General features: G+C 46.6%; 1 protein-coding gene across 6 annotated transcripts in view; it reads left to right on the plus strand.

Annotated features, from left to right (window-relative positions):
* The window catches only part of ZBTB17 (zinc finger and BTB domain containing 17), a 293,373-nt gene that overhangs the window by 222,682 nt on the left and 44,144 nt on the right, over positions 1 to 26,547 (plus strand). For 3 of the 6 annotated variants that reach the window (XM_069240107.1, XM_069240110.1, XM_069240111.1), the window contains 2 exons: positions 18,535 to 18,665; positions 19,924 to 20,169. In XM_069240107.1, the coding sequence (XP_069096208.1) occupies positions 18,535 to 18,665; positions 19,924 to 20,169 (377 nt within the window). Of the gene's footprint in view, positions 1 to 18,534; positions 18,666 to 19,920; positions 20,170 to 26,547 lie in introns of all 6 variants that reach the window. The other 3 variants (XM_069240106.1, XM_069240108.1, XM_069240109.1) reach the window with 1 other exon arrangement.

Raw genomic sequence — 26,547 nt, forward strand, 5'->3', positions numbered from 1 at the left:
ACAGTACAGCACATTGATCTGCCCATTCGCAGTTCCAGATTAGTGCAGCAATTGGCGCAAGTAGTTTTATTGATGCAAGTAGTTCAACTGAACATAGTACAAACATAGATGGAGGTGGGTCAGGATCATCATAATCATAAACTTCAGTAAACTGAACAGCAAGACTAGTTTGTGGTGCATACTGCAGAGCAAGCGTTGTCAGAACAGAGCTCACATTTATTGTGCACCTAGCGTAATACAGGGACACCCGTTTGTGGGCCTGAATTCGTAAAATTCTCTTGGCTGATTTGGGTAATAGTGTATGTGTGCAGCTCAAATGTGGTGGCACAGAGATGTGGCATTCAGTTGATATTCATCCACGCATAAGGGGTAACCCTGCTAACATTTGGCTAGCCAGTTAGGTTACATTGGAGTGTCTGGTGACATATTCAAAGTGGGCCCATGTCGGGCATTGGATATAAAGCTTACTTTTTTAGCAGTAACAATATATCTTTGGAGCTGGGGAAAAGGGGCAACGTTTCTACAAAAACTTCAAGCTGTTCACTGCAGTATATTAGGCCTGTGAGGTAGTGGGTGTGTGCCCTGGCCCCAGTGTATAGCAGTGGCAAGTAATAAAGCTGTTTCAGTGAATCCCCCTGTATTTGTTGGAAAGCATTTCATTAATCTTAATAAACACACTCAGGCCGTATTCAGTGTGGCACCCAATCATATTCATTAGCATCTTGATGACCTTACGCCAGTAAGCAAATATGCGGGAGCGGGATGTAGGAAATCTGCATCTGGTGCTCCACATCTAGGGCTTGTAGTATCTTCCCTCAATCTCCTTTTCAGTAAGGCAAGGGTGTATGGTATATCCTGTGAAGGAATTTGAAGTGTATGCATAGCCGATTGTTGGGCGACAGAGCCCTTCTGCAAATAGCAGTATGTCCAGTCAGCCTCTGACAGCTGGGCCTCCATATCAGGAATCCATTTGTATTTGGATTTAGGTGTAGAGATAGGGGCCTTAGACTGCATGGAGTTGTATAAAAATACTTATACATGTTTGCTAGGGCATGTGGTAAAGGTTGCCTTACAGGCTGCTCGTAGACTGGAGTAGAGGAAAAGAAGTTGGTTGCTCAATATTGTGCAGAGCAGATTTAAAATTCAGGAGCATGTCATAAACAACTCGCCAGCTAGATAAATAAATCCTCCCAATCTATACCCCCATGTTCAGGAAGAGCAATATATTGTAGAGGTGTATGAAGGGAAACCAGTACAAAAATCACAGTAAAGCAAGGGGGTTGTTCCTGTTTTTTCAGAGTAAATACAAAAAAGCACAAATTAAGAGTTGTGACTCCTTGTCGACCTTAAAACCTCAAATAAACCAGCAAAGAAGGAAAATTTGATTGTTGGCTTGTCTCCAGATTGTTACGCGCTTCCGGCAAGGAGACCAGAGGTGCATAATGGACCTTCAGAATGCATATTTTGCAGTTGCAAGACAGCATAGAAAACTCCTCTGATTTTAATGTGGAAGGTGAATGCAAAATGACTTCACATTGCTTGAGATCATCCTTAGAGCTTTCTTCAAAATCATGGACCTGAGGGCAGCCCTTCCAAGGTGATGCAAATATTAGGTTGCCTTACTTGTCAGTTTGACTTCACCATGAGTGTACTTGGTCCTACTAAGTGTTGTGTGCAGCCCTTTGTCCATCTCAGCAGTGGCACTGTAGATGTAATCCTACTTGGATGACTCCGTATCTAATTCACTCTGCTCTGTAAATGACAAGCCAACCCACTATAAGCACCACCCATGCGGGCTAATGTGAGATATTTTTCCTGCACCTTCAGATACGGATCTAGATCTCTGCCTCACTTATTTACACAGAAGAGATATTTCATCCAAACTTCCAATGTGGAAGAGAAAATGTCACCTCCTAAGACAGCAAGGTTTAAACTTGTAGGGGCTATCTCAAACGGATGTCTGTAACTTATCCCCATGAGCAGTGCCTCTGGTGTTTGGGTTTGACATGCAACTCCAAGGCCTGTGATGACTGTGCCCAGATGAGTCCAAAAACCATCTGACAATGCAAAGTGAAGCTGTATGTGGCGAAACACCTCAAGCATCCCCTCCGGAGCCCCCACGAACCCCTATCCTCAACACATTTTCAATAAAGCAAACACCTCAATAGCACCTGAGCTTCGGCACACCCTCAACTGTTCCATGGAGACAGCCACCTTCTCAGAGGACTGGAACCACACAGAGATCCGCCTTCTCCTGAAGAAACCAACAGCTGACTCCCTGGACCTCAAGAATTACTGCCCCATCTCTCTGTTGCCTTTCCCAGCCAAGGTCATCGAAAAGGCCTAACCCACTTAGCTCCGCAAGCACATCAAGGACAACAACATCCTGGACACCTCCCAATCAGGTTCATCCACAGCGCGGAGACCATGCTCCTCGCTGCCACAGATGACTCCTCGACCACGGCCATACAGCAGTCCTTATCGTACTGGACCTGTCAGCCGCCTTGGACACACTTGCACCACACCCTCTGCTCCAGACTCCACGCAGCTGGCATCTGCGGTAAGGCCCTACAATGGATACGCTCCGTCCTGTCTGGCAGAACTCAGAGATTCAGACTTCCGCCTTACCTGTCGGAACTTACGGAGATCATCTGCAGAGTTGCGCAGGGTTCCTCCCTGAGCCTCATACTCTGCAGCATTTACATGGACGCGCTTGCATCCATCATCAGGAACCACAGACTGAACATTGTCTCCTACGCCGACAATATCCAGCTGATCATCTCACTGACCTGAAAACTCCACTACTGCCAAGAAGAACTTCCACGACGGGATGGAAGCTGTCGCCTCCTGGATGAAGGACAGCTGCTTGAAGCTCAACTTTGACACGATCGAGATCCTCATCCTGGGACCATCCACATCAGCCTGGGATGACTTCTGGTGGCCATCCACCCTCAGCACCCCCCCTCCAAAACAAGCTACCTCAGCTTCATCCTGGTCTCATTGCTCACCATGACCCGCCAAGTCAACTCTGTCTCAACCTCCTGCCTTCCCACACTCCGACTTCTCCTGAAGATCTACAAATGGATCCCGAAGGACTGACGCAAACCCATAACCCATCTCCTGCTTACTAGCAGACTCTCCTATGGCAACGCCCTCTATGCTGGCACCACCCAGAAAAACCTGAAGAAACTACAGCATATCCAAAACGCCTCCGCCAGATTTATTGTGGACATTCCCCACCGCGAACACATCTCCAATCACCTAAGAGACCTCCAGTGGCTTCCTATCGAGTAAAGAATCAATTTTAAACTCCTTGCCCACGCATACAAGGCCCTCCTCGACCTAGGATCTGCCTACCTCTACCACAACATCGCCTTACTCCACCACCAGACCTCTCAGCTCAACAAGCACTAGCCACCGTACCCACCATCCTGAAGACCTCGGCGGGTGGAATATCCTTCGCCCACCTCGCAGCAAAGAGCTAGAACACCCTGCCCCTGCACCATCACTGCCTCAATTCAGGAAGGGCCTTAAAACCTGGCTCTTTAACTGAAGCTTAGAGGACAAACCCCCTTAGTGCCTTGAGACCCTTACGGGTGAATAGTTGCGCTCTATATACCCTGATTTGATTTGAAGACTCCATGCAGGCCCCTCTCCAGGTCGAAATAGAGATTGTGGACATGCTCCAGAAGTCGTTTCCATGGCAGATCTTCTTCATAGCCCAAATCTTCAAAGTCCATGATGAAACATAAGAAGTCCAAACAGAACTCAGCACCTTCAAGCAACTCTCATTCTCCAGAGAAGGCAGGAGGGAGTCACTGTGTCGCCATCTGTGTTCCAACTTTGGTTAGGAAGCACCCTGAGTTCCTGGGTCCGTCAGAAATATCTTTGAGGGTCAGAGATTTTCGTGAGGCCATCTTACTCATGTTTGGCATGCTTCCGGCTACCTTTGACATTCCTTTGGGCCCCAGTGATCTGCAGGGGCCTTCAGTTGCTTTCTAGCAGATTTGTCTTTGGCACATTCTTTGCCCCTGGAATCAATTTCAGGTTCCCTGCCAGCATTGCGTCCGGCACCAAAATCTGCACAAGTCTTGTCCCCCAGCAGACTCCTCCAGAACTGGAGGAGAAGCCAAAATCTAATGAGGTATCTGATTCCAAGCCAAATTGGTAATAACCAAGGCCATGCCCAGATTCTGATGTGGCACAGTCAAAACATAATCCCTCAGATTCAGACATTATTCCATTATCACGCAGTCATGCACAGATACTGCACCAAAAATGTTGGCCCAGATTTAGAGCCAGACATATCCAGACAATAATGGATAGGATTAGGAAGAGTTTGCTTTACCCTAAGATGAAAACTATTGGGTCATGCACCTACAAGATGACAGTGGTTTGGATAACTCATGCAATGCTGGGTTGATGGGCTGCCTTCCACTCAAACACCTGAACCTTTCCTGCATTTCAACAAGGCCCTCACTGACAAGCTGATGGGCTCTAGGGCTGAACCATGTTCTAGCCTTGAGGTTATTTGCGATGTCACATGGCGCCATAGACCAGTGGCACGTGACCTAGACTTTTTATTCACGCATCCAACTTCTGATGGTGTATGCATCCACCATCAGCGTGAACCCTAACGCCTTTCCAACTACTCCACTGGCCAAACAGCCCAAACACATGGAAATCTTTGGTAAAATAATATTTTTGTTGGCCAGCTGTCTCCTGGGATGTTTCACTTAGGCATTCTGGGCCTAGTTGGTGAGATCTTTCCAGTGGGCTTCCTTGACCCAAACTATTCAGTGTGGCCAAAATGCAGCCAGGTTAGTCATCTGCTCAGGCCTAGACACCACTAATTGTCCAGGAAGAGCTATGGGGCAATCGTATTGCTCCGGTGCCATGCATGGATGAGATATATAGTCTTTTCCTGGGGTGCCCAGGCATTTCTAATGGACCTGTCCTTCAACAGTTTTTACCTGTTTGGCAAAAAGGTAGCCTCAACTCTGGCATTTTGAAGAGAGAGGGCGCCAAGGCACGTTCTTTGGCTCCTTCGGCACCAGTGGAAATCCCCCTAGTAGTTATGCTTTTTTCAGGGATATAGCAGGGACTTATCGTGGCATCAGTATCCGTTTCTGCTGACTGCGGAAGGGGCCTCCTAGCCTTTTCAAGGTTTGGGCAATGGGCCAGACAGACAATGACCAATCTATTAGGATCAGCGCAAGTCCAAGCCCCAACAACTCCATTAACAACTTAAAACCTCTCTAGTGCATCTTGAGTGAGGCACAGTCATCCTGTAGGATGCAGGGAAAGCCACTTCCTTCAGGGTTGGCAGCACTTTACATCTGACAGGTGGGTTCTTTTAAAGTGTCCAACTGGACTATGCCCTGCTATTTCTTGTTGACATGCACACCTGCCACCTACATCAGAGCATCTTTCAGAGGACTGCCTGTCCATTTTACACCAGGAGGTGCAGGCTCTTTTGGCCCATGGAGCCATAGAGAGGGTACCGCCTTCAGAAGTGGGGACTGAGCAATATTCCTGCTACTTTCTTGTGCAGAAGAAGGTAGGCCTTCATCCTGTTTTGTATCTTTGTCCTGCCAATAGCTTCCTGCAAAAGGACACATTTGAGATGCTCATGCTGACCTAGTTTCTATCTGCCTTGGATAGAGGAAACTAGATGGACTCATTGGGCCTGCAAGATGCCTCTGTCCCTTGTTCCGGTCCTGCAGGGCCATAGGTGCTACTTGCAGTTCAAAGTGGCCATGAGCATTTTCAGTTTGCTGTGCTCCTTCTCTAGCCTCACCAGTATTCTTCTGATGTTCGCAAACATCATGACGTTGGTTGAAGAATACCTTTGGAGGTCTGGTGTGCCAGTCTTTCCCCTCGTCAGTGACTGACTGTTGAAGGTGGGCTTGCCACAATCAGCTGAGAACTACCTTCAGATAGTGGCGCACCTCTGGACATCATTGCAGCTCACTATCAACATGCCATTGTTGCAGCCAACTCCTTCGCAGTGGCTCCCTTTCACCAGAACCATCCTGGATACCATGCGTTCCCAAGTGCTCCCTCTGGATCAGAGCATCCAGGACATTCAGGGTATGATCTCAATATTTCAGTCTTAGTACTGGGTTTCAGTCAGGGGAGCTCTGGTGCTTCTTAGGGCCTCCTTCATCCTGCTCATTAACGATGCAGGTGATTTATGCAGACTCTGCAGTGGGATCTAAAGTGTAAGTGGGCCCAGGACCTAGGAACCTACCAGTTTTCACCCAGGTTTTGGCAAAGATTGCAAAAAATCTGCAGCATGGCCTGTTTTACTGCAATTGGACCAATGGCATACCCTCTTCCCAATCTCACTGAGTGCTTGCGATGGTGATGGCCACTTCACTGCTGTGTTGGGGGAAGGAAGGGGGTCATTTTGGAGAGGAGATCAAAGGACTCTGGTCTCCCTCAATGACCTGTCTCCACATCAACTGGTTGAAGTTGTAGGCCATTCTCTTGGCGTTGAAAGCCTTCCTGGCATCCATTAAGGGGAAGCTGGTTCAGGTTCTCAAAGCCAACACCACTGCAATGTGGTATTCTAAATTGCAAGGCTAGGTGGAGTCCAGGCCCTCTGCCCCTTGCATTGCTGAATTGTCAGGGCATTCCCCTGATCTTAGACCACAGAGAGGGAGCTTTACACTCCAGGGCAGACTAATTCAGTCAGCAACGCTTTGCAGATCATGAATGGCAGTTACACCCACAAGTGGTGCAGGGCGTCTTCCAACAAGAGGAGAGCTCAGGGTTGACTGCTTTGCCACTGCTGAAAACACACAATATAGATACTTTTGAGCAGTTCCCAATAAGGCGCTCTTGTAGAGGCTCATTCTGCCTAGAGTGTTGCACAGAACTCCTATATGCCTTCCTGCCATTACCTCTCGTGCCCCAAGTTCTGAAGGTCAGGAACAACTGGACCTAGGTCATCCTAGTGGTTCTTGATTGGGCTGTCCTCTGATAAGGTTGCAGCTTTGGTGAGAGCTTTCTGTTGCAGCAGCAGTGCAGACACTTGCATCCAGACCTGCGCAGGCTACACCTCCATTTGTGGAGATTGTGTGTTGTGACTTGTCTGCATTCACTCTTCCTCCCGAAGTTGTGGATGTCATCCTTGTGGTCAGACTTCCTTCTACAAAATCTGTTTGTTGAACACTGGGACAAGTTTGTGGCTTGCTGTGGCACTCATAATAAGAGCCAGTTGCCGACCAAACTGTCAAAGTCTTGTTATATGTTTTGTTTTAGGTCCAGCAAGGACTTGTAGTGGTCACAGTTAGAGGTTATCAGTTGGTCCTTTCGGCGTTTTTACGTTGACTAGAACTGCACTAGCACACGGAGTGCAGGTCCACAATATTTGTCAGGCTGCAATATGGGCAAAAGAGCACATGATTAGAAAGCAAGGATGGACATTTTCGCCTTTGGGTTGTTCAGGACTTTTTGGTTTGAGTCATTTTACAGATTCTTCACCAGAACAGGCACTACTTTGGTATCTGTTCTAAAGAAGGAGCCCTCAGTTAGAAGCATGCATCAGACGAATAAGTTGCTTACCATCAGTAACACTCTGGTGAATCCTCTATCTAAACTAATATCGCCACCAACCTACTGCCACCTTGTTCTGTGAAATGGACTTGTATCAACCTAAAATGATGCCAAATTAGAGGTCATTAAACTGGAACAGTGGTTTTCAGTTCCGTGTTTGAGGGCAGAGATGGTGTCAAGAAAGAAAGTGAAGTCAATGTGGTTTGGTGGTGCATATGAGTTTCCAGCTGTCAGTTCTGGGGCAGAGTGGGGTTGGCGCAGGGCTGCATGGCTCGCCTACCAGTAGGCAGGGGTGTTGGAAATTGGGTTATTAGTTGTGTGATCAGCACGAATAATAGTTCCTCAATTGTTCTCAGTGGGAACCAAATGCCGTAGTGTATCGCTAGACTCTTACCTTACGTAGCGAGGCGGAGCACTCTAAGACCTACTCGAGGAAGGTGGTGTGGGCTGGTAATCGCCAATCACTGGCACGCAATAATAACACTCATAACAATAATAACAATAATGATTGTCCAGTCAGTACTTTTTCTTTAGGAAAGGAGAAGTACATTTATTAGGCACACACTACTAAATACTATTCAGAAATGCCTTGAAAAGTGGGAAAAGGTGATGATTTTGGTGTCCCCTGCAAAATAGGGTGAGAAACCAACAGATGTTCCAAAGGGCAAGAGTTGATCATGCCGAGTAATTTGGTGGTGGTCCCATCATCCTAGCGCCACACCACAAGCGAAGATATGGGCAGAATTGTGTTTTGAAATGAATGCCGCGCAAAGCATTATGGGCCGAGTTTCCAGAGTGCAGCGAATATCATAGTGTCTGCTCGCCCGTTGAGCAGAGGAGAGCAGCAGTGATTTTGTTGCTGTTGTTCATGCTTCATATTTGCTCTCGTGATGCATTTCTCATGTTTTTGGTGGGGGTACCCGGTCCCACCCAGGCACTCCAGAGATTGCCTTCATTGGAGTGCAGCACACAGAGCCCACTCCTGGCTGCCCCTGCCGTCCCGCACTATGAATTCGCCTAGGGGATGGGGTGCTCAGGGAGAGCTAGGGACACTGGGAGGGGGCCCCACGCATGTGCTCTCCTCCAATAGGGCCGTCCCTCTGGCCCTGGTCCACCCCAGTGGGGGGAGGGGGGGAATTATTAGCACAGCAACAGAGTCCCACGTGCTCCTTGGGAGGAAATTAGGTCAAAGGTCGCCAAACTTTAAAATGGCATAAATCTGGCCGCGTTGGGCCAGAGTTATGACATGATCCTTGGTTCATTTTACTCCTGATGCTAACTTTTATTCATCAGGGACAGTTGAAACAACCCGCCTCACCTCAAAAGCGGTGCATTCCTCCAAAAGCTGGTCGTCCTGGTTCCCTCTGCCAATTCTCCTTTGGAGCTTTGTTGGTCGGTGCAGAAAAGTCCAGGACTTCCCCCAACTGGTCCTCCAAGGGGAGTAAAGGGCCAGGCTCGCTGGTCCTGATGTCATCTGGGCAGAGTCCTGGGTCCTGGGGGGGTCAGGAGGGTTCCTCCTTCCAGTTCTCCATGGCGGCCCCAGGATCCAGCAGAGCAGTAGTTAGAAGGTCCACAGCAAAGCAAGAATCTTCCCCTGGTGCAAGAGTTATAAAGCGGAGAGGAAGGTTGCAGAAGTTAGGCACCCCTAACCAATCGTTGGGTGTCACATCAGCTCTCCACCCCTGTCCCTGCCCTTCTGCCCAGCATGTTGGGACAATCCAAAATGGCGCCATCAAGGAGCCACTGGTCACATCGGCTCCTGGGGTCTGAGCTCCACCTCTCACTGACGTCGCTGCCAGAGAATTGTACACTAGAATTTCAAAGGTGGTCCCCCAGTGGTTTGGCTCCAGTTGTCTGGGCACTCTGCTTTGTTCAGTGGGCTTGTGCAGGCACATCCCCGCTGCAGTGACAGCTGGGTGAGTCATACAAAGCTTTCTGCCCCATCCATTTTCCTCCTCAGGAACAAGAAGTAGTACTACTTGCTCCTTTTATGTGGGGGTGCGGCCTTTGTTCTTGCTGCTGGAGAAAAGGTAATTACTGGACACAGCAGGGTGACAATGGGCCTGGGCTTTGATCCTGAGCTGAGGCAGGAAAATATGAACACTCACAGTTATCATTTTGGAAGTTGCTTATTTGGTTTTTCTTGCACTGGGTACACTCTGATTCAAAACATCAGTGGTCTCTGTAGGCCAAGATGAATGGAAACTACACTCTAATGCAGTTCCCTTCCTATGTGTATAATGGAGTGTCACTATATTTAAAACTGTAAAGCACACTGACTTTCCCTAATAGTGTACACTGCTCTCATGATTTCTATCCAGGGTGAATATCTTTCCCTGCAGAGTCCCCAATGCGCCAAGGTACCTGTGCACTGTTACCGGGCTGCTCACAACAGTAGTCTTCGATGTGCAGCCCATCTACACATGCACCGTGTTCACTTGTAACTAGCCAAGTGCCCCTTAACCTTGCTGCGTCGCAGCGGCCTTAAGAGAAGAACACTGGCGGTAAACACACACACTCCATTCACTTTGGGTTACACACCGGTATTGAGGCTCACCCACAGTCAAAAAGTTTTAAAAACCAGGCAATCGGGGAGGAGCCAAGATGGCGCCGTAGTCGGACGCGTCTTGTGGGGCTCTGAGACGGCCTCCAGAAAAAGAGATCCTGCATGCAGTAATTGCCCCTCTGGGACCGCCTGCAAAGAAGAGAAGGGTCCCTATACCTTCCGATCCCCTTAGATCCTGCGAGGTCGGTCAAGAAACAGAGAACGGCCCCTCGAGAAGGAACTGGGGAAAAGACAGATTGGGCCTGTCTAAAGCGGCCCATAGAGGGAGGAGAGAGCGGAGCGGAGAAGCCTGAGTGTGGGGATGTTGGAGATCCCGACGCCTGGGGCCTGAGACACCCACTGAGACGACCCTACCGGGAAAGGGACTGGAGGGAGGCTCGAAGGCCCCTGAGTGTTCCACAATGGCCTGAAGGTGAAATCGCAAAAGCTGTGCCTGGCAAGGCGCAGATATCGGCTCCAGCAGCGGGGAGGAAGAGAAGCAAAATTGTTAGCGGATCCTGACGCCTGGGGCCTGAGACACCCTCCGAGACGCCCCCAACGGGAAAGGGACTGGAGGGAGGCTCGAAGGCCCTTGGGTGTTCCGCAACGGCCTGCAGGTGAGATCGCAAAAGCAGGGCCGGACAAGGCGCAGATACCGGCTCCGGCGCGGGGAGGAAGAGAGGCAAAATTGACCTGGGCCCCGGAACTGAGGAGGACCCTGGGATGGGGAAATAAGCGAACGGCCCCTGGGGCGACGGAGAGGGTCCCCTACCCTACCTGGGTCGGTGGGGCCGAGCGCGGTCGCGGCAGTGATGACCGGGCCTAGTGGAGGGGAGTCGACGACTGGCTGGCGCAGAGCAGCATGCCCGGTGCTCGAATAGAGTCGCCACACTTCAGATGGACAGCGGACCGGACTCTACGACATCCTGGGGCACAGAAGAGAGATTCAACTAGGAGGCCCTGGAGGGGGAGAGGGCCAGAAAAGTATATGGTGTTAGCTGAGGTGCCCCAGAAAAGACCGAAGAAACACCACCTCCCCGATCAGAACTTGAAAGTGCCCGCTCAAGGGGGTGAGTGAAGAATGCTCCCAACGGGGAATATATGATCGACTGATGTGAGAGCGCAACTGGATACAACTGGAGCGGAGGGTGAGATCGACAGAGGACCCCCCCACCATGAGATTCGGTATAAAGTGACTACGAGAGCCGATCATAAATGCTTGACTAGGACGTCAGAGAAAGGTGGACTTGGAGGATGCAGCTTCGGGTGGGACCCTCTATTCACTGAGAAGTAAGGCCTGAGAAAGCCCCCAGGAATAGGAGGGAGGGTTGCGAACTATGTACTGCAAAGTTTGAAGAGGCCTGGCGGCCTCAGCTGCGACAGACTTAGTGGTGTTTTGAATAGACAGTGTCGGAGGATAGCGATAGCGCAAGACCTAGAATCCGCGGCCCGGAACGGCCTCGCATAAGGCGTCAACAGACACTGGATGGCAAAAGACAAAAACCCCAAAACACCCCGCCAGGGCAAAATGGACAGATACACAACAGTGGTAACCCCGCCAGTCTTGGTTGCGGAGGCCGCGCCTGTACCGGACAACAACGCACTCCTACTGGCAATACAGGCCTCTAGGGGTGCCCTTGGGGAACGAATGGGTGAGGTGCACTCAGAGGTAACACTGCTCAGACAGGACTTACGGAAAGTAGCTGAAAGGGTCACAACAGCAGAGGCACCCATATCAGAAGTAGAAGACACTGTAAGAAGCCTAAGGAAGGAAGTATCGGAGCTCAAAGTAATTAACAAGGATGTAATATGGCGCCTCGAGGACACAGAAAATAGAGCACGCCAGAAATAGAGGGAACGGATAGAGGGAACGGACATGAACGGCTTCCTCATGAAATGGCTGAAGAAGATCCTACCGCTGGAAAAGCGGTCGACATGCTTCATAATAGAGAGAGCCCACAGGGCACTGGGTGGAACCGCCCCGCCCCCCCCCCCCCCCGGTCCCCCCCTAGGCCAGTGATAGCCTGTTTTCTTAACTACCAGGATAGAGACACAATCCTAACGGAAGATTGGAGAAATTAGGCCTGAAAACTCAAAGATACTAGTCTTCCCGGACTATACTAGAGAGGTACAAAGGCGTGCCTTTGACACGGTCAAGGCCAGGCTCCATGGCCTGCAGATTAGATATATGCTCCTCTTCCCGGCGAAACTAAAAGTTATGTTTCAAGGGAAAACCTTCTTTCAGTCCCCCGAAGATGCTTGGGAGTGGATTGAGGAACGGCCCAGGCTCAGGAAGGATGATACTGCGGAATCCAGCAGGACACCTAAAGAAACTGGGGGGGCAAGACCAAAGGAGTGGTCCATCCTGGTGCATAGAGGCAGAAGAAGACAGAGAACGGGAAGAAATACGCCCTGGAGAAATCCTAGAAGAGCTGAAGGAAGAGCAAACACTACAGACTCGGAGGGAAACTATGATGAAAGGAACCGGTCACAAAATGAGCAACATGACGCCGATCAACAGACCCCAAATGGAGGGCCTGGTCAGGGGGAGGGTTCCCCTCACCCATTGCTGAAAGCCATAGACAGGATGGAGGTTGAAAAAGACCCACAGACACTTAGAGAATCGGAGGGGCACTTGCAAGATCTACGAAGTTAAAGGATGGAGAGCCGTCTCTGCCCTCCTCTGAACCCATAAAAAACGCTCCCCCGCATCCAGGGGTGGTTTGAACATTTTTCATAGCTATACATAGTAAGGGATAATAAGGGGCGGAAGGGAGGGCTACAGATCTCCGGACTCTAGTGGGGTTGGGACATGGAAGAACAAGCTCACAGGGACCCATGGGAGGTAGGACGGGGGGAGGGAGGGGTATTTAGTTTTCAATGGTGGTTCAACATATTGTTTATGTTAAGTTTTCTAACTAGCTCAAACACACAGGCAGTTATAGCTCAATCTCAGAGGAAAAGAGAGAAACCATACAGAACACAGGGTGGTGACACCGGAGACCCTAATAGGTTGAGTACCCAAAATGAAAAGATCCATTATACGAGATGACCTCCAGACAAAGGAATAGGGCGACACTCCCGGAGAGTGAAGAAGGATTTCGCGTTCTCACATGGAACGTCAGTGGACTAGGAGATAGATTAAAAAGAGGTCTAGTCTCCCAATATATCAAGCGACAGAAACCAGACATAGTATTCCTACAAGAAACTCACCTGAAAGGTACAAAATGTGGTTTTCTAACAAGAGGCCCCTATGTAGTACTTGCGCATGCAGGGTACACGTCAGGTTCTAGAGGGGTGGCAATACTGATTCGCAAGACTCCCCCCTTTAAGGTCACACGTAGATTGGAGGATATGGACGGACGCTTTGTAGGAGTAGAAGGTGTATGGGGACGACGAGAAATCCTGCTCATAAGCGCGTATGCTCCTCCGAGATTGCAGGCCCCTCTCCTTGAAAAGATTGCAAAGATACTATTACTATCCTCTGCCACTTTACATATCTTGGGAGGAGATTTTAATGATGTAATGGACATAACACTAGACGGATCAGGGGAAAAACGGACCGTAGGTCAGGGCACCTCATTGTATGACTTTGCAGCCTCCCTAGGACTAACAGATATATGGACAAGGAGACACCCGGGGGAAAGGAAATACTCATACTTCTCGGGAGCTCATAGGGTCTTCTCTCGCTTGGACTACATTTTTGCACCAGCGGGGGAAATAGGTAAGATACAAGGAGCGGAATACCTCGCGAGATGTTTGTCAGATCATTCCCCCCTGTTGGTCACTGTAGGAGGGAAATCTGAGAAAAGAAAGAGCTGGAGACTGAATCCATGGGACATGCAAGATGGAGAAGTGGCAAGAGGTTTAAGGAAAATGAAGGGTCAGTCAAGTCAGCAGTGATTTTATGGGAAGCCTACAAGACAGTGCTTAGAGACTGCGCAAAACCTGGTTGCCCAAAAAAGACTGAGAGATAATAAGCAATTAGATGATATGGAGGCCAAACTTCTAGAGTTAGAAAAGAAGGCGACGCATACGCCCAAAAGCCCATTATTGAGACAACTAGTGCTAACAAAAGTTGAGTATAAGGAGCTAGCAGAGAAAGAGACAAAGGCCCGCCTGAGAGAAACGCAATGTAGATTGTATGAAACGGGACAAAGCTGGGAAGCTTCTGGCATGGCTTGGAAAGAAAGAAAGGGAAGCGAGATGGGTCCAAGAAATAGAGACACAAAATGGAACTAGGGCTACTGAAGATAACGGCATAGCAGAAACATTCGCAGGCTATTATAAAGAATTTTATAGAGCAAGACCAATGGCAGAAACAGATTCCATTACTACATACTTAAATGGGATAGCCATGCCGAGATTAGACTTGGTAGACCGAGAAGAGCTAGAGGAAGATATCACAGTAGAGGAGATATCTGCCGCATTGGCGAAACTAAGACCGGGTAAAGCACCGGGTCCAAACGGATTCCCGGCCGAAATCTTTAAAAGCTTCCGAGAAGTACTGGCTCCTCACCTATTAAATATGTGCCTAGAGGCCCGAGAGCAAGGGGTGCTTCCCCCAGACCTACGAAGGGCTGAAATAGCAGTAATACATAAAGAAGGTAGACCTAAAGATAAATGTTCCTCATATAGGACATTATCCCTGCTAAACGTGGAGGTCAAGGCTTTAGCTAGTGTGCTGGCATCCAGGATGATCAGAATCATCCCTTCACTAATACACATGGACCAGACCGGCTTCATACCTGGAAGGTCTACAAGACATAATCTAAGAAGAGCACACATATGGCTTGCTGCGGTGCTGAATCGTCCAGAGCCCCACTTATTCCTGGCATTGGATGCAGGAAAGGCTTTTGATGCAGTGCACTGGCAATTCTTGATGGAGACCCTGAGAGGATTCGGTTTCGGCCCAAACTATATCAAATGGGTAAAACGGCTTTACACAGGGCCCACAGCCGCGGTTAGGGTAAATGGAGTCGTCTCCTCAAAATTCCCCATTGGAAGGGGAACGAGACAGGGATGCCCTCTATCCCCATTGTTATTTGCCCTCACACTGGAATCCCTAGCGTGCAAGATTAGAAACTCCAATGACATAACTGGTTTTAGATTGCGATCAGAAAGAGAAGAGGAGGAACGCATTTCGCTATATGTGCATGATGTTCTCCTCTACATCACTCGTCCTGAGATCACACTCCCGAGGTTGTTCCTCCTGATAGAGGAATATGGTAGACATTCGGGATACTGTGTTAACTGGCACAAATCTGTATTATATATACCACAACAAGAGACATCCCTCCCACCTCTGCCGATGCAATTACAAAAAACGAGGGAAGGATTCAAATATCTAGGAATATATGTAACCCATGAAGCCAATAGATTCCTCAAACGTAATATAGGGAGGATAGCGAGAGAATGTAGCAGCAATTTCGATAGATGGAAAACACTTCCCCTGACGTTAACGGGCCGAGTGGCAATGGTAAAAATGATCTCCCTACCAAAGTTCCTATACGCTTTACAAAACACATACTACCAAATCCCCAACTGCCAATTCAGGGCCATAGACAGGGATATTAGACTTTTCCTATGGGAAGGGAAACACCCGCGAGTTGCTCTAAGTAAGCTACAACGCTGCCAGTACGCGGGTGGACTGTCGCTGCCTGACATCGAGGCATATTACTGGGGCGACCCATCTAGTCAATGTTAGTGACTATGACTATGCTGCAGATGAACATCCCACCTTCCGACTGGAAAAGCTGCAATGGGAAGGGAGATCCTGTAAGCAATTTTTATATGAGGGCACTGGAACTAGACACCTCGCTCCGGCCACAGAAGTGACCTTGCTGGCATGGAAAAGAGCTAATACGAAGATAGGATGGTATAGACGCCCTACTATGGAGACCCCGTTATGGGAAGGAAACTGGTTAAAGGAAATCAAAAAGCTCAGGGGCTGGGACATGATTGGTATTTCCAAAATTGGAGACCTGATGTTAAACGGTGGTCTCATGCCCTTTGAGTCTCTACAACAAGAATATGCCCTAAACGAGACACAATACTTCCAATACATAAGATTGAGACATGCGTGGGGGAAGGAAGGGCTTGCGGGACAGGAAATTGTGGAGTACTCCCCCCTAGAAAACCACCTGTTAACAAATGAAATAACGGCAAGAGCAGCATCGCTGGTATACAAAACCATCAATAACAACATGCCAAATACACTAATAAACCTTCGTAGCAAATGGGAGAAAGATATAGGACAAATGGAAGAAATAGACTGTGAGGCTGCACTGATGTTCCCAAGGGAAGTGGCAATAAGATCAAGACTTCGCTTGATCCAATTCAAAATACTGCACAGAGTATATTATGACCCATACAGATTATACAAAATGGGGAAGACCAGACACCCAAAATGTGCTAGATGCTGTTGCAAGACCGGTTCCTTTCTACACGTCATATGGGATTGCCTGGTGATAAGGGAGTTCTGGGATGGGGTTTTGGGGGAACTCTCGGGGTGCTGAACGAGAGGATCCCCCTGGATCCCAAATACATACTCTTGGGCATCCCCAATGACATAGATTTACCCAGAAGGAAGCTTCTGCTATGCGGACTTGGACTGATGGTTGCGAAACGAGACATAGCTCGACAATGGGGATCCCAGACCCAGCCGACTCTGAATAATTGGAGAAAAGGGATGGACGGATTCATGATGGGGGGAAAAAACTACATACATAAACAGGGGATGCCCGCAGAAATTTCAAAGGACATGGGGGGATTGGATAACATACTACTCACTGGAGATATAGTCAGAAATATCCAAGGACCAGAGGACAGACGGGATAGACAATGAAAGATCATCACACCTAAGGGGCTCCCGTACAGAAGCTGATCAGAGGGACGTGGGAAGACATTATAGGAAGGCGTACTTATTGAAGGAATGTGTCGAAAAAAATGTTGGGGGGTGTTGGGAAATGAGGGAGATTCTTTCTGTTTTCTAACATACATATTAGTCATGTATATGATTGAAAGTTACTGCCTGAGTTATATTATTTCTCCGGACTTGTTATGTCGGGGTTTATAAGCAAATAAAAAAAAATATTTAAAAAAAAAAAAAAAAAAACAGGCAATCAAAAATCTGGGCGTACTGCTGGGGCGGAATCCAGTGCAACAAGGGGCTATACTAAAGAAATCTTATGGATCCAGTCTGACACCTGGGGAATATTCTAAAAGTGAGGAATCTGCAATTAGAGAATTCACCTGAAGGGGCATTAACAAAGATAAGTAACCTTTTCCTTTCTGTCTTGATTATGTTTTCCTGGCATCAGTAGTTAACTCATTAGTGATGTTTTTCTGGGTGTGAAAATGTTTCTAATATTGTTGCTTAATCAGGAGCATATTTGAAGGTTTGAGTGAGAAAATCTTTGTTGATATGTATGGATGGAAAATTACCAGTAAGAGCCAGCAATTGAAAAAAAGAATTCCCAAAATAGCTGCACATAACGAACCTGTCCTCTTAATTATTATTATTAATTACAGCATTTCTCAAAGCACACATAAGTAAATGTGATGGTCTGAGTTGGTATGTTTTGAAAGGGAATATGAGAGTAACCTAACATGGGCCTTAAAGCCCTACTAGTTCATAATTAGGCCATTGACACATACATTAAGTAAACATTCTAAAAGAATTACTCTGTCCCTCTTGGCTAAATAGCGAGTACAAATAAAATAGTGTCTGGCAAAACAGACTCCTACCATCAGAATCATGCCAAAGAAAGACACTGCTGTCTGCTTATTTTTACCTCTTCCTGAATGGGCCTCTTGTCTGTATTTTGTGAAAGTGAGGATCTGCTGTTCGGCGGAAGATCCTTTTCTGCAGTTTCTTGTTTACTCCCCCTGTATGTCCCATTTTTGTGTAGAATAATTCAATTTGTAAGGTTGAAATTAAATTAGTTCCTGTTATCTTTAGGTTCTCTGTAGAATCCGCCTTTTTTTCTATTTAATATGATATATGTCCTGCGCAGAGCCACTATAATTTTCACTCTCTAGAGGAAATAAATCTGTTTCACAGCCCACTTATTTTCTTAGTTGAATTATTCTTGACTTTGACTTTCAAATAGTGATGCGATAATCAAGTGAACAGCTTTGTTAGTGTTATTCTTACTAATAGTATTGTTTGATTGTGGTGAAGACCCTGGTGTACTTCAGCTTTCTAATTGAATGTCAACATGTTTCCGACTGTGGTCCTGTCAGCGTGATGACTTTTAGCGTCATTTTCACCTAGCATGATTGACCGATTTGGGTGAATGGGTAGTCAGGGAAAGATATATAAATCAGGCAAGTGTCTAATTGCATGCTGTAGGATCAACGGGTTAAAGCTTTGTGGTTACCTTCTAAACTTGTCCCTTTCATGGTGTTACCTTCCTCTGTAGGTTTGTGCAGTCAAGCCAACTGGCCAATCACATCCGGCATCATGATAACATTCGGCCGCATAAGTGCAGCGTTTGCAGTAAAGCATTTGTGAATGTGGGTGATCTTTCCAAGCACGTTATCATTCATACTGGTGAGTCACTCTTCAGTCTATTCTTCAGTGATGACACTGATGCTAGACGAATGGGGATGGGTAAATGGAGTATTCATGGAGTACTCTGAAGAAACCACACTGATCTCTGCCAAACAATCGGCATAATACTGGGTGACCAAATAGAGTTGTTAATGTCACTTAGTGATTTTGTAAAACCAAAGTGGTCTAAGACAGCCATTCTATATTTGAGTCGGATAGGCACGACCATGGTATTGGACCAAGAGACGAGACATTGGGTCTCAAGTGGCTGAGACGGCCTTCTATGTCTAGCCGGAGCGGACCTAACACTGTTGTCTGGGCATAGTGCCAGCATTATTGAAGTCTCCTCAGAGATCCCTAAAGAGAATACTGCATGTTAAGACAACCATCTGTATTTGGTAAGTTGGCAAATACTAAAGGTTTAGTGAGGCTTAGAAAGTTAGTGAGACAATAGTAGGCTGAACTGGCATGTACCTTCATTCCCTCAATTATGGGGCTTTTTCTAGATTTGTTTCCATCAAGGTTCTTCACAGCTTGAGGCCTAAATGGCAACATAGGATCTGATTTAGAGTTTGGCAGAGAGGGTACACCTTTGCAGCTGCAATGGAGTACTCTATCTGTCAAACTCCCGGTCTGTCCGCCATATTTATGGGTCGGTGGACCTTAACTATGTAGGCAACAAAGCCTGCTTCGGCTTTCTCGCTGACCTACTCCTCAACACCCCCCCAGTTTAGAGTGGATCTTTGAGTGGCCAGTTTTCAATCTGCATTACCGCTGTGAAAAAACTGGTGGTGAGGGACAGTGAAAACGGTTAAATGATCCCTTCAACATGAGCACCAACTTCCATGGTGTAGGAGTCATTAGTTTTTATTTGTTCAAAAACAAAATCTGCTTTGGGATTTCGATTTTGAAAAACCAAGACTATAGTTGGATCTGCCGCCATCATGTTTGGTGGGCCATTGGTCAAACCTTTAACGTAGTAGCAGGAACCCTTTAATGGCAGTTCTTGCCAGTGGTAAGAGATATCTGTGAGACTGGCTAACCTCTCTAAACTTGAAGGACAGGGACTCCACCCCGTGACTGAGCATTTTATTTTATCGCCCTGACTGAGTAAAGCCTTTTCTCTGCAGTCTAAATCAGGACATGTCGACTCGTCTACCCGTAATAAACCTGTGAAATTGCTTTGAGCGCGGTTTTGGTCACTCCATGTCTTTGTATTTGAAAAGGTAACACATGTCTCCTTTATTATTTCAAGCAGGGGAGAAACCTTTCCTGTGTGACAAGTGCGGCCGTGGATTCAACCGAGTGGACAACCTGCGCTCCCATGTGAAAACTGTACACCAGGGCAAGGCTGGAATGAAGATTCTGGACCAGGGAGAGGAGGGGGATGAAGAGGAGGAGGAAGAAGAGGAAGAAGAGGTCAACATTGTCACTGTATCATCTGATGAAATAGTTACTTTGGCCACTGAAGCTTTAGCTGCCACAGCAGTCACACAGCTGACAGGTAAATTGCTTGAATCCCTTACTGTGGCAATCATAAATATTTCTCTAGAAAACAATGTGTTGTCCCACCCACTTGTGCATCTGCCTGCAACTATATCTGTACATTTTCTGTGACTAGCTGCCTGTTATTACTTTGTGGGGGCACCCATTTGACAAAAATGGTATGGTTGGCAAGTCCACAAGAGGCGGAGAACCCAAAAGGAGAAACCCGTTTAAATAAATCAGAGTAATCAAGCACGTTTGAATGAAACTTTAAAAACGTTATAATGCTTCTGATGTCGATTCCAAATTCAAGTTGAGATCTGTGTACCAAGATGACTGAAGATATGCCCTCCACTCGGCATCCGTCTGGGGGGCACGGATGGAGGATGGGATGGGATAGGGAGGGTTAGGGGGGGACGTTTGTTGGAGGGGTTATGTAAAGTGGTGGGGAAGAAGGTGCTGACTTGCATAGTTAAGACCTCTTCTATGGTTATACTACACAAAGTTAATGGGCGTTCAGTTTGAGCCATCCTGTAAAAAGACCTGTGCACTAAAAGGCATTTGAAAGTCACACTGTTCAGCTGCCAGTCACAGCAGGCTGCAACAGGCGGTCGGGTCGTGGTTGGATTTCTGCATGTGAAAGGTTGTTTCTTGTTCAGTTTTGAGTCCGCTGTAGTTTACCTGTGGTCTGTGTAGGCAAACGCACCTTCAGCAATCTAACCCAGAGAGTATACAGACTGTGATGGCGTAATAACATACTTTTGCTTGGTAACTACATGCTAAAATATTATCTCGAAGGATTTACATTGCATATTCCATCATCCAACAGCTAAGTCTGCAGTCTTTGGGGTTGTGCTTTTCATCATACTGCAGTTATGGCTGCGGTCTCAGCTGATGTGGTCTTACTTACCAAGGCTAAGTGTGTGTTTTTTGTGTTTTTTTTTTTTCCCAGCCTGAGACTGATCAAAGGTTTCATCAAACACACAAAAGATGGGATGTATTGCTACCTTGAGCGATTGCCAATAGATAAACTGAAGGCGTTCCTCCACCATCATTCTGTTGCCCACTATGCCACCTCAGTTTGTACCGTACTATATTCAAATCAGTCTTGACCCTGCTCCAGTAGGAACAGTCCAACTCACTGTGCCACTGGAACTAGGCTACACCCGACTGAAGATAGGGCAAAACCGGTCTTGGGTTGCTTGTGTTCTGGTTAGGGAGGACCCGGGAAGGCATTTTGGGATAGATTATCCAGCTTAAATTTGGCATCAAATACTTCCAGACTTCTCGATGAGACTGTCTGTAAATAAGCCTCTGCACAAGCCAGAGGGAGGTTGTCTCACCTGACAAGGTCAGCTGTGTTGGGCAGTAGGTAGCTCTCAGGGCAGCAATGGGATGGCATATTGTCAACTCTGTGGACCTCTTCTTCAGGTATGACTGCTACCACTGGGAGTAATTTAGGGGTTGATAGAGGGTACCTGCCAGAGGCTAAAGCTATTTGCAGTGATATTCAGTGTGCCATTAACACTGCAGATACAGTGGGTAGGATCCTTCCGCAGGCATTCCTGGCTTAGGGTGTCAGGGGTTTAGCATTAAGATGCAGTAGCATCTCTTAAAAGCATCTTCTGATGGTGAGCACCTGTTTGGACCTCAGGTCAATCAGTTGCTTGATAAAATAAAACAGGATGTGGACATGGGTAAGTCTATACGCCCCCTACAGAACCCTAGTCCCAAATCTGCTTTCTGTAAGCAACAAACCCGGGAAGGTACCAAAGTAGGTGGCTTAGGGCAGCAACCTTCATTATCAGCAATACCAGCAATTTCTTTAGGACCCTCAGTAGCCTAAGTCCTTCCATAGAGGAGTCTGTATAGATAATTGTGGGAGGGGGTTTGTAGCGGCAAAGTGGATCCCCAAGGGGCTACCCCTCTACCGGGCTTCCTCCCACTTTTGGGTGGGAAGACAATACTAATAAAGGCTGATAACATGACAGATAAGTTTTAAGTTTAGAATCAGTGTGGCTCCCGCCAGTTTTTATGCACTTGATCAAGAGATTGGGCATTGGGCACCCTACAATATCATTCACCTATTAATGGAGCATCTGCCAGGAGTGGAGAACTACTTTTTGGATATTCGCAGCAGGATGCCTCAACAAATCTACAAGTGGAAACTCTACCCACAAGTCATACACAGGTACTTACACAGGTGGGCGAGTCCAGCAATAGGTCTGTTTACCAATCACGAAAATGCAAAGTGACAAAACTTCCCCTCCAGGAACCTATGCTCACAGTTCATGGGCAGTGCACTTTAGATGAACTGGTCAGGAATAGTTGCATAAGCATTTCTGCCTCTTCTGCTCATCTATGTGGTGAGGAAAATGAGGCAAGTGTCCATGACTGTCATCCTAGTAGCTAATCTGGGCAGACAGCCTGAGTATTCAGTGCTCCTAGATATGTCATCCAACCCTCAGGTGAAGCTCCCGCACAGACCAGACCTTCTTATTCAACATCAGGATCGGCTCAGACACCAACATCCCAAACAATGGAACCTCTGAATTTAGTACATCAATACCTAGTGTTTGGCTACCTCAGACTTTCAGAGGAATGTGTTGTTATCCTGAGGGAAGCAAAAAGCCCACTACTGTTGTCTTAATATGCCGCTATTTGGAAGAGGTTTCATGTATTACTGCATCTCCAAGCATTTAGAGCTTTTTAAGGTTTCTGTGCTGGACATTGTTTCTTATCTCCTTGCTTATACAACGAAGGACTTGCTAGCACTTCCATACTCCTATACTTAACTGCAGTTGCAGTGTTCCTTCAAAACAGACAACACTCTCTTTTTTTAAACTATCCATCATTAAAAAGCCTTTGTGAAGGGCCTAAACATGGACATACTTTTAAAGCCCCTTCAGCATTTGTCTGGAACGTCAGTGTGTCCTGACAAGACTCTTGAACCTCTGCACTCATGTCAGCTACAGTTTTTGACTTGGAAAGTGGCTTTCTTAGTCACCGTCTCCTCCCTCCGATGCTTTTGCAAGCTCCAGGCTTTTACAGTTCAAGAACCATTTATTCCATTTCAGAGATTGGGTCGTGCTTTGTGAAAATACAAATGTTCTACCAAATGTAGTTTCTCCCTTCCATATGAACCAGACCATTGAGCGCCCCAGTTTCTTTCCATAGCCAAAGTCAGTAGAAGAAATGGCTCTTTGCACAAGTTTCTGGCTAAAATAAAATCAGAACAACAAAACTCCAACTAGGAGTTTGAATATTTAAAGATTTAAGAGAAAATAGCACCCAAAAGCTCAAAGCCCCAATAATTGTTCTGGTCTACTGATTATAAACTGACTCATTAACTGCATAGCAACCATTGCCTTTGCTTTTTCATTCTCTGAAGTAAAAGCAACAATGTAAAGCATATTCCCTGGCTGTCGCACATAAGGAAGATGGCACATGACCTGGGGCGGCCTGAATTGTTCGATTATCCCGAGGGCCTGACTAGCTACGATAAGAAATGGGTTAAGGATAACTTTCAGAGAATCCAGGAGACCAAGAGGGAGGGGGAGGCTCTAAGGAAAAAATTGATCAGGGAATTTACTATGCTAAAGATGTGGGTGGGTCCTGAGCGATATCTCTCAGAAATCAAGGATGTGAGGGAAAGGTCTCTCATAACTCGATTTCGCTTGGGGATCATTAGAAGTAATTTGTGCTTCCCCCTAGGTTAGTATGGGGAGAAATGTATTAGACCCTGCCCATGTGATGGGGTGTCCCATCAGACTTTGATCCATTTTACACTGTTCTGTGTCTTTTATGCACCATTTAGAACCCGATTTCTACTACCGCTCCTTAGGCCCAAGGGTTTTGTGCAATACCGTCCTGCTTTCATGTGGCTGCAAATGGCCTCAGATGTACTGGTATGGAAGGGCCTGGGATCATTCCTGAAGAGAGCTACTACTTGGCGCAAAAATGTAGAATTTTTAGAATGATCTCATTTATTTTTCTTCAGTTTTTAGGAATGAGGTTTTTATCTTCTTCTGTTTTTTATTTTTATATATATATATATATATATATATATATATATATATATATATATATATATATATATATGTGTACATATTTATGATGGGTGCTTTTATTATACATGGTTGTTATTGGTATTCTTATAATGTTTTGTGATTATGTGTTGTAATGGATGAATTTTTTTTATACCGAATAAAGCTTCTTCTTCTAAATCATCAACTGCTGGCCCAAATAAATCATTGCTCGTGAAGAGCATGTTAGCTATGTCCACCTGCACCTCCTGCTTCGGAGCAGTAGACCAGAACTTTGGTACAAAGTGTGTCCAGCTGCAATGGAGTCTTGCCCAGCTACAACAAGTGGATTGGTCTGGGTGAAAGTCTGGAAGTCAAAACGTTCTAAAACATTTTTAAGCCCTAACACACAAAGGGAGCTTGCCATTTTCTGAGGAAAAATCTTAAATTGTAGCCACTGCTTTGGAACCGAAGACCAAATACTTGAAGCAGATTGGTTCTGCTGGAGCTTTGCAGCTTTATTACTGAAAATGTTTGAAGTCCCAGCACAGAATGTTTTTCTAGAGGTGTGGGGATCAACAGACCGAAGCTGAAAACCAATTAGACACTGTGGTACTGCAATTGAATACTTTTTCTGTGGGTTCCTTTTGGACTCTGATACTGTGGATGAAGAATTCTCCAAAAGCTTCCAAACTTCTTTCTGGTGCCCACACAATCACAGGAGTACCTTTCTAAGGCCACCCAAACCTTGGATGAAAACACTTAGAGTCCAGGTCCAGTTGCTGCTGGTCTCATCAGGGAGAATGCCACTTGCAGATTGTGTTCCTGTAGCAACAGAGCAGGTCAGCCAACTGACCCTTGGAGTGCATATATTTGTTCTGGGTCAGTTAGGGAGCAGGTCCAGTCTTCTGCTTTTCCACATGTTCAAAAGGTTTCCTTAGGCGGGTGCCACATTTATGACTGGCATTAGCTAGTAGCTGTGGGTGACTCCTGGGCACTCCCTAACCAGTGATGTAAGAGTTCTCAAGGACAACCCTAAACATGTTTTCCAGTAGTTCTTGTCTGCTGTATTGCAAACAATCCCTCACTTCCCCCTCACACTAAAAATTCAAGATGGGGAAAAATGATCTACATTTGTGTAGAGCCTGTGTGTCCACCCTAACCAAGGTAGTGAGCAGAGGCTTCCTCTGTGGTCACTCAAAACCAGTTCTGAAGGTAGCTTTTCGCCTACTAAGTTTGGTGCCAACCGGACTATGGGGACTAAAAGCTGAGGCCTTCCCAGGTGTCTTCTAGCATTTACTTATGACCAGTGAGTCTCCTTTGAAGTTAAGTTACTAGGCCAACCCGAGGTGGACTTCGTTTCTGGTAAAGAAAATGCCTCCCCATTTCTGGGCCATTGTCTCTGCTCTGAGAGCATTAATTTTTCATATCTTTTTATTGCTCATGGAGCAGTTTTCTTGCATCTTTCACACATAATTTAAGCCATGTACCCTACAGCAAATTAGCAAATTCAGACAGGCTAATTGTAACTTTCTAATAGGTACATTCCCAGTATATTTAAGAAGAAAATCCTACTTCACCAATAGATCTGCTTTTTATTAACTATTTAAAAAAGTCTTTGGTTTGAGTGTGTAGCTTGTACACGTGAAAAGTTAAAGATTTTGTTTTGCAGCTTGAATCTCTTTTGGATTCTCATACTATGCATCATTCTGCCATCCACTTGTGGGGGCCTAAATTGTCTCTTGTATTCCTACCCAATGCCACCTACCCCTCATAGGGCAACATTTTCTACTTGGTGTCCTGTCTATCCTCTTGTGAACTCAGAAGCAGGCCCAGGAAGCCCCTCTGCTTGGTCACCATCTTCAGATTCTTTTTCCACTTTTGAGTATTGAAGCTTACCCAGGAGAGCGGTAGCAGTTGGTGAAAAAATGAAATTTCTTGGAGGGATCACTGTCCAAAACCAAAAAAATAAATAATAAAAAACGAAGGGGACGGAAGGTTAGAAGACTGACATCAAGGAAATAGAGTTGGCACCAAAGAAAATCAAAGTTTTTCAGAGCTTTCCGTCAAACGGTCTTCAAACATGTGGCTTAAAGAATGAACATCGGGGATGGCCCAAGCTCCCTTTGGATTCTACCTAAAAAGCTTGCTAAGAAAGATACCCACACGATTTGCAACCTTTGCCTGCCGAGAGGTCCCATCTGTGAGGGATGGGGGAATCATGTGCAGAGGTCCTGCCCAAGACCCTTAAGACTAGAGAGAAACAGAGTTAAGCTCACTGCAACATGACACAATCAAAGCAAAAAACATTGCTGAGAGAGCTTAGGCTGTTGAGTAACTAGGAGAACCCTGAAGAAACTGAGATGGCACAA

The sequence above is a fragment of the Pleurodeles waltl genome, chromosome 6 (assembly GCF_031143425.1).
Source record: "Pleurodeles waltl isolate 20211129_DDA chromosome 6, aPleWal1.hap1.20221129, whole genome shotgun sequence".
NCBI classification, from domain to species: domain Eukaryota; kingdom Metazoa; phylum Chordata; class Amphibia; order Caudata; family Salamandridae; genus Pleurodeles; species Pleurodeles waltl.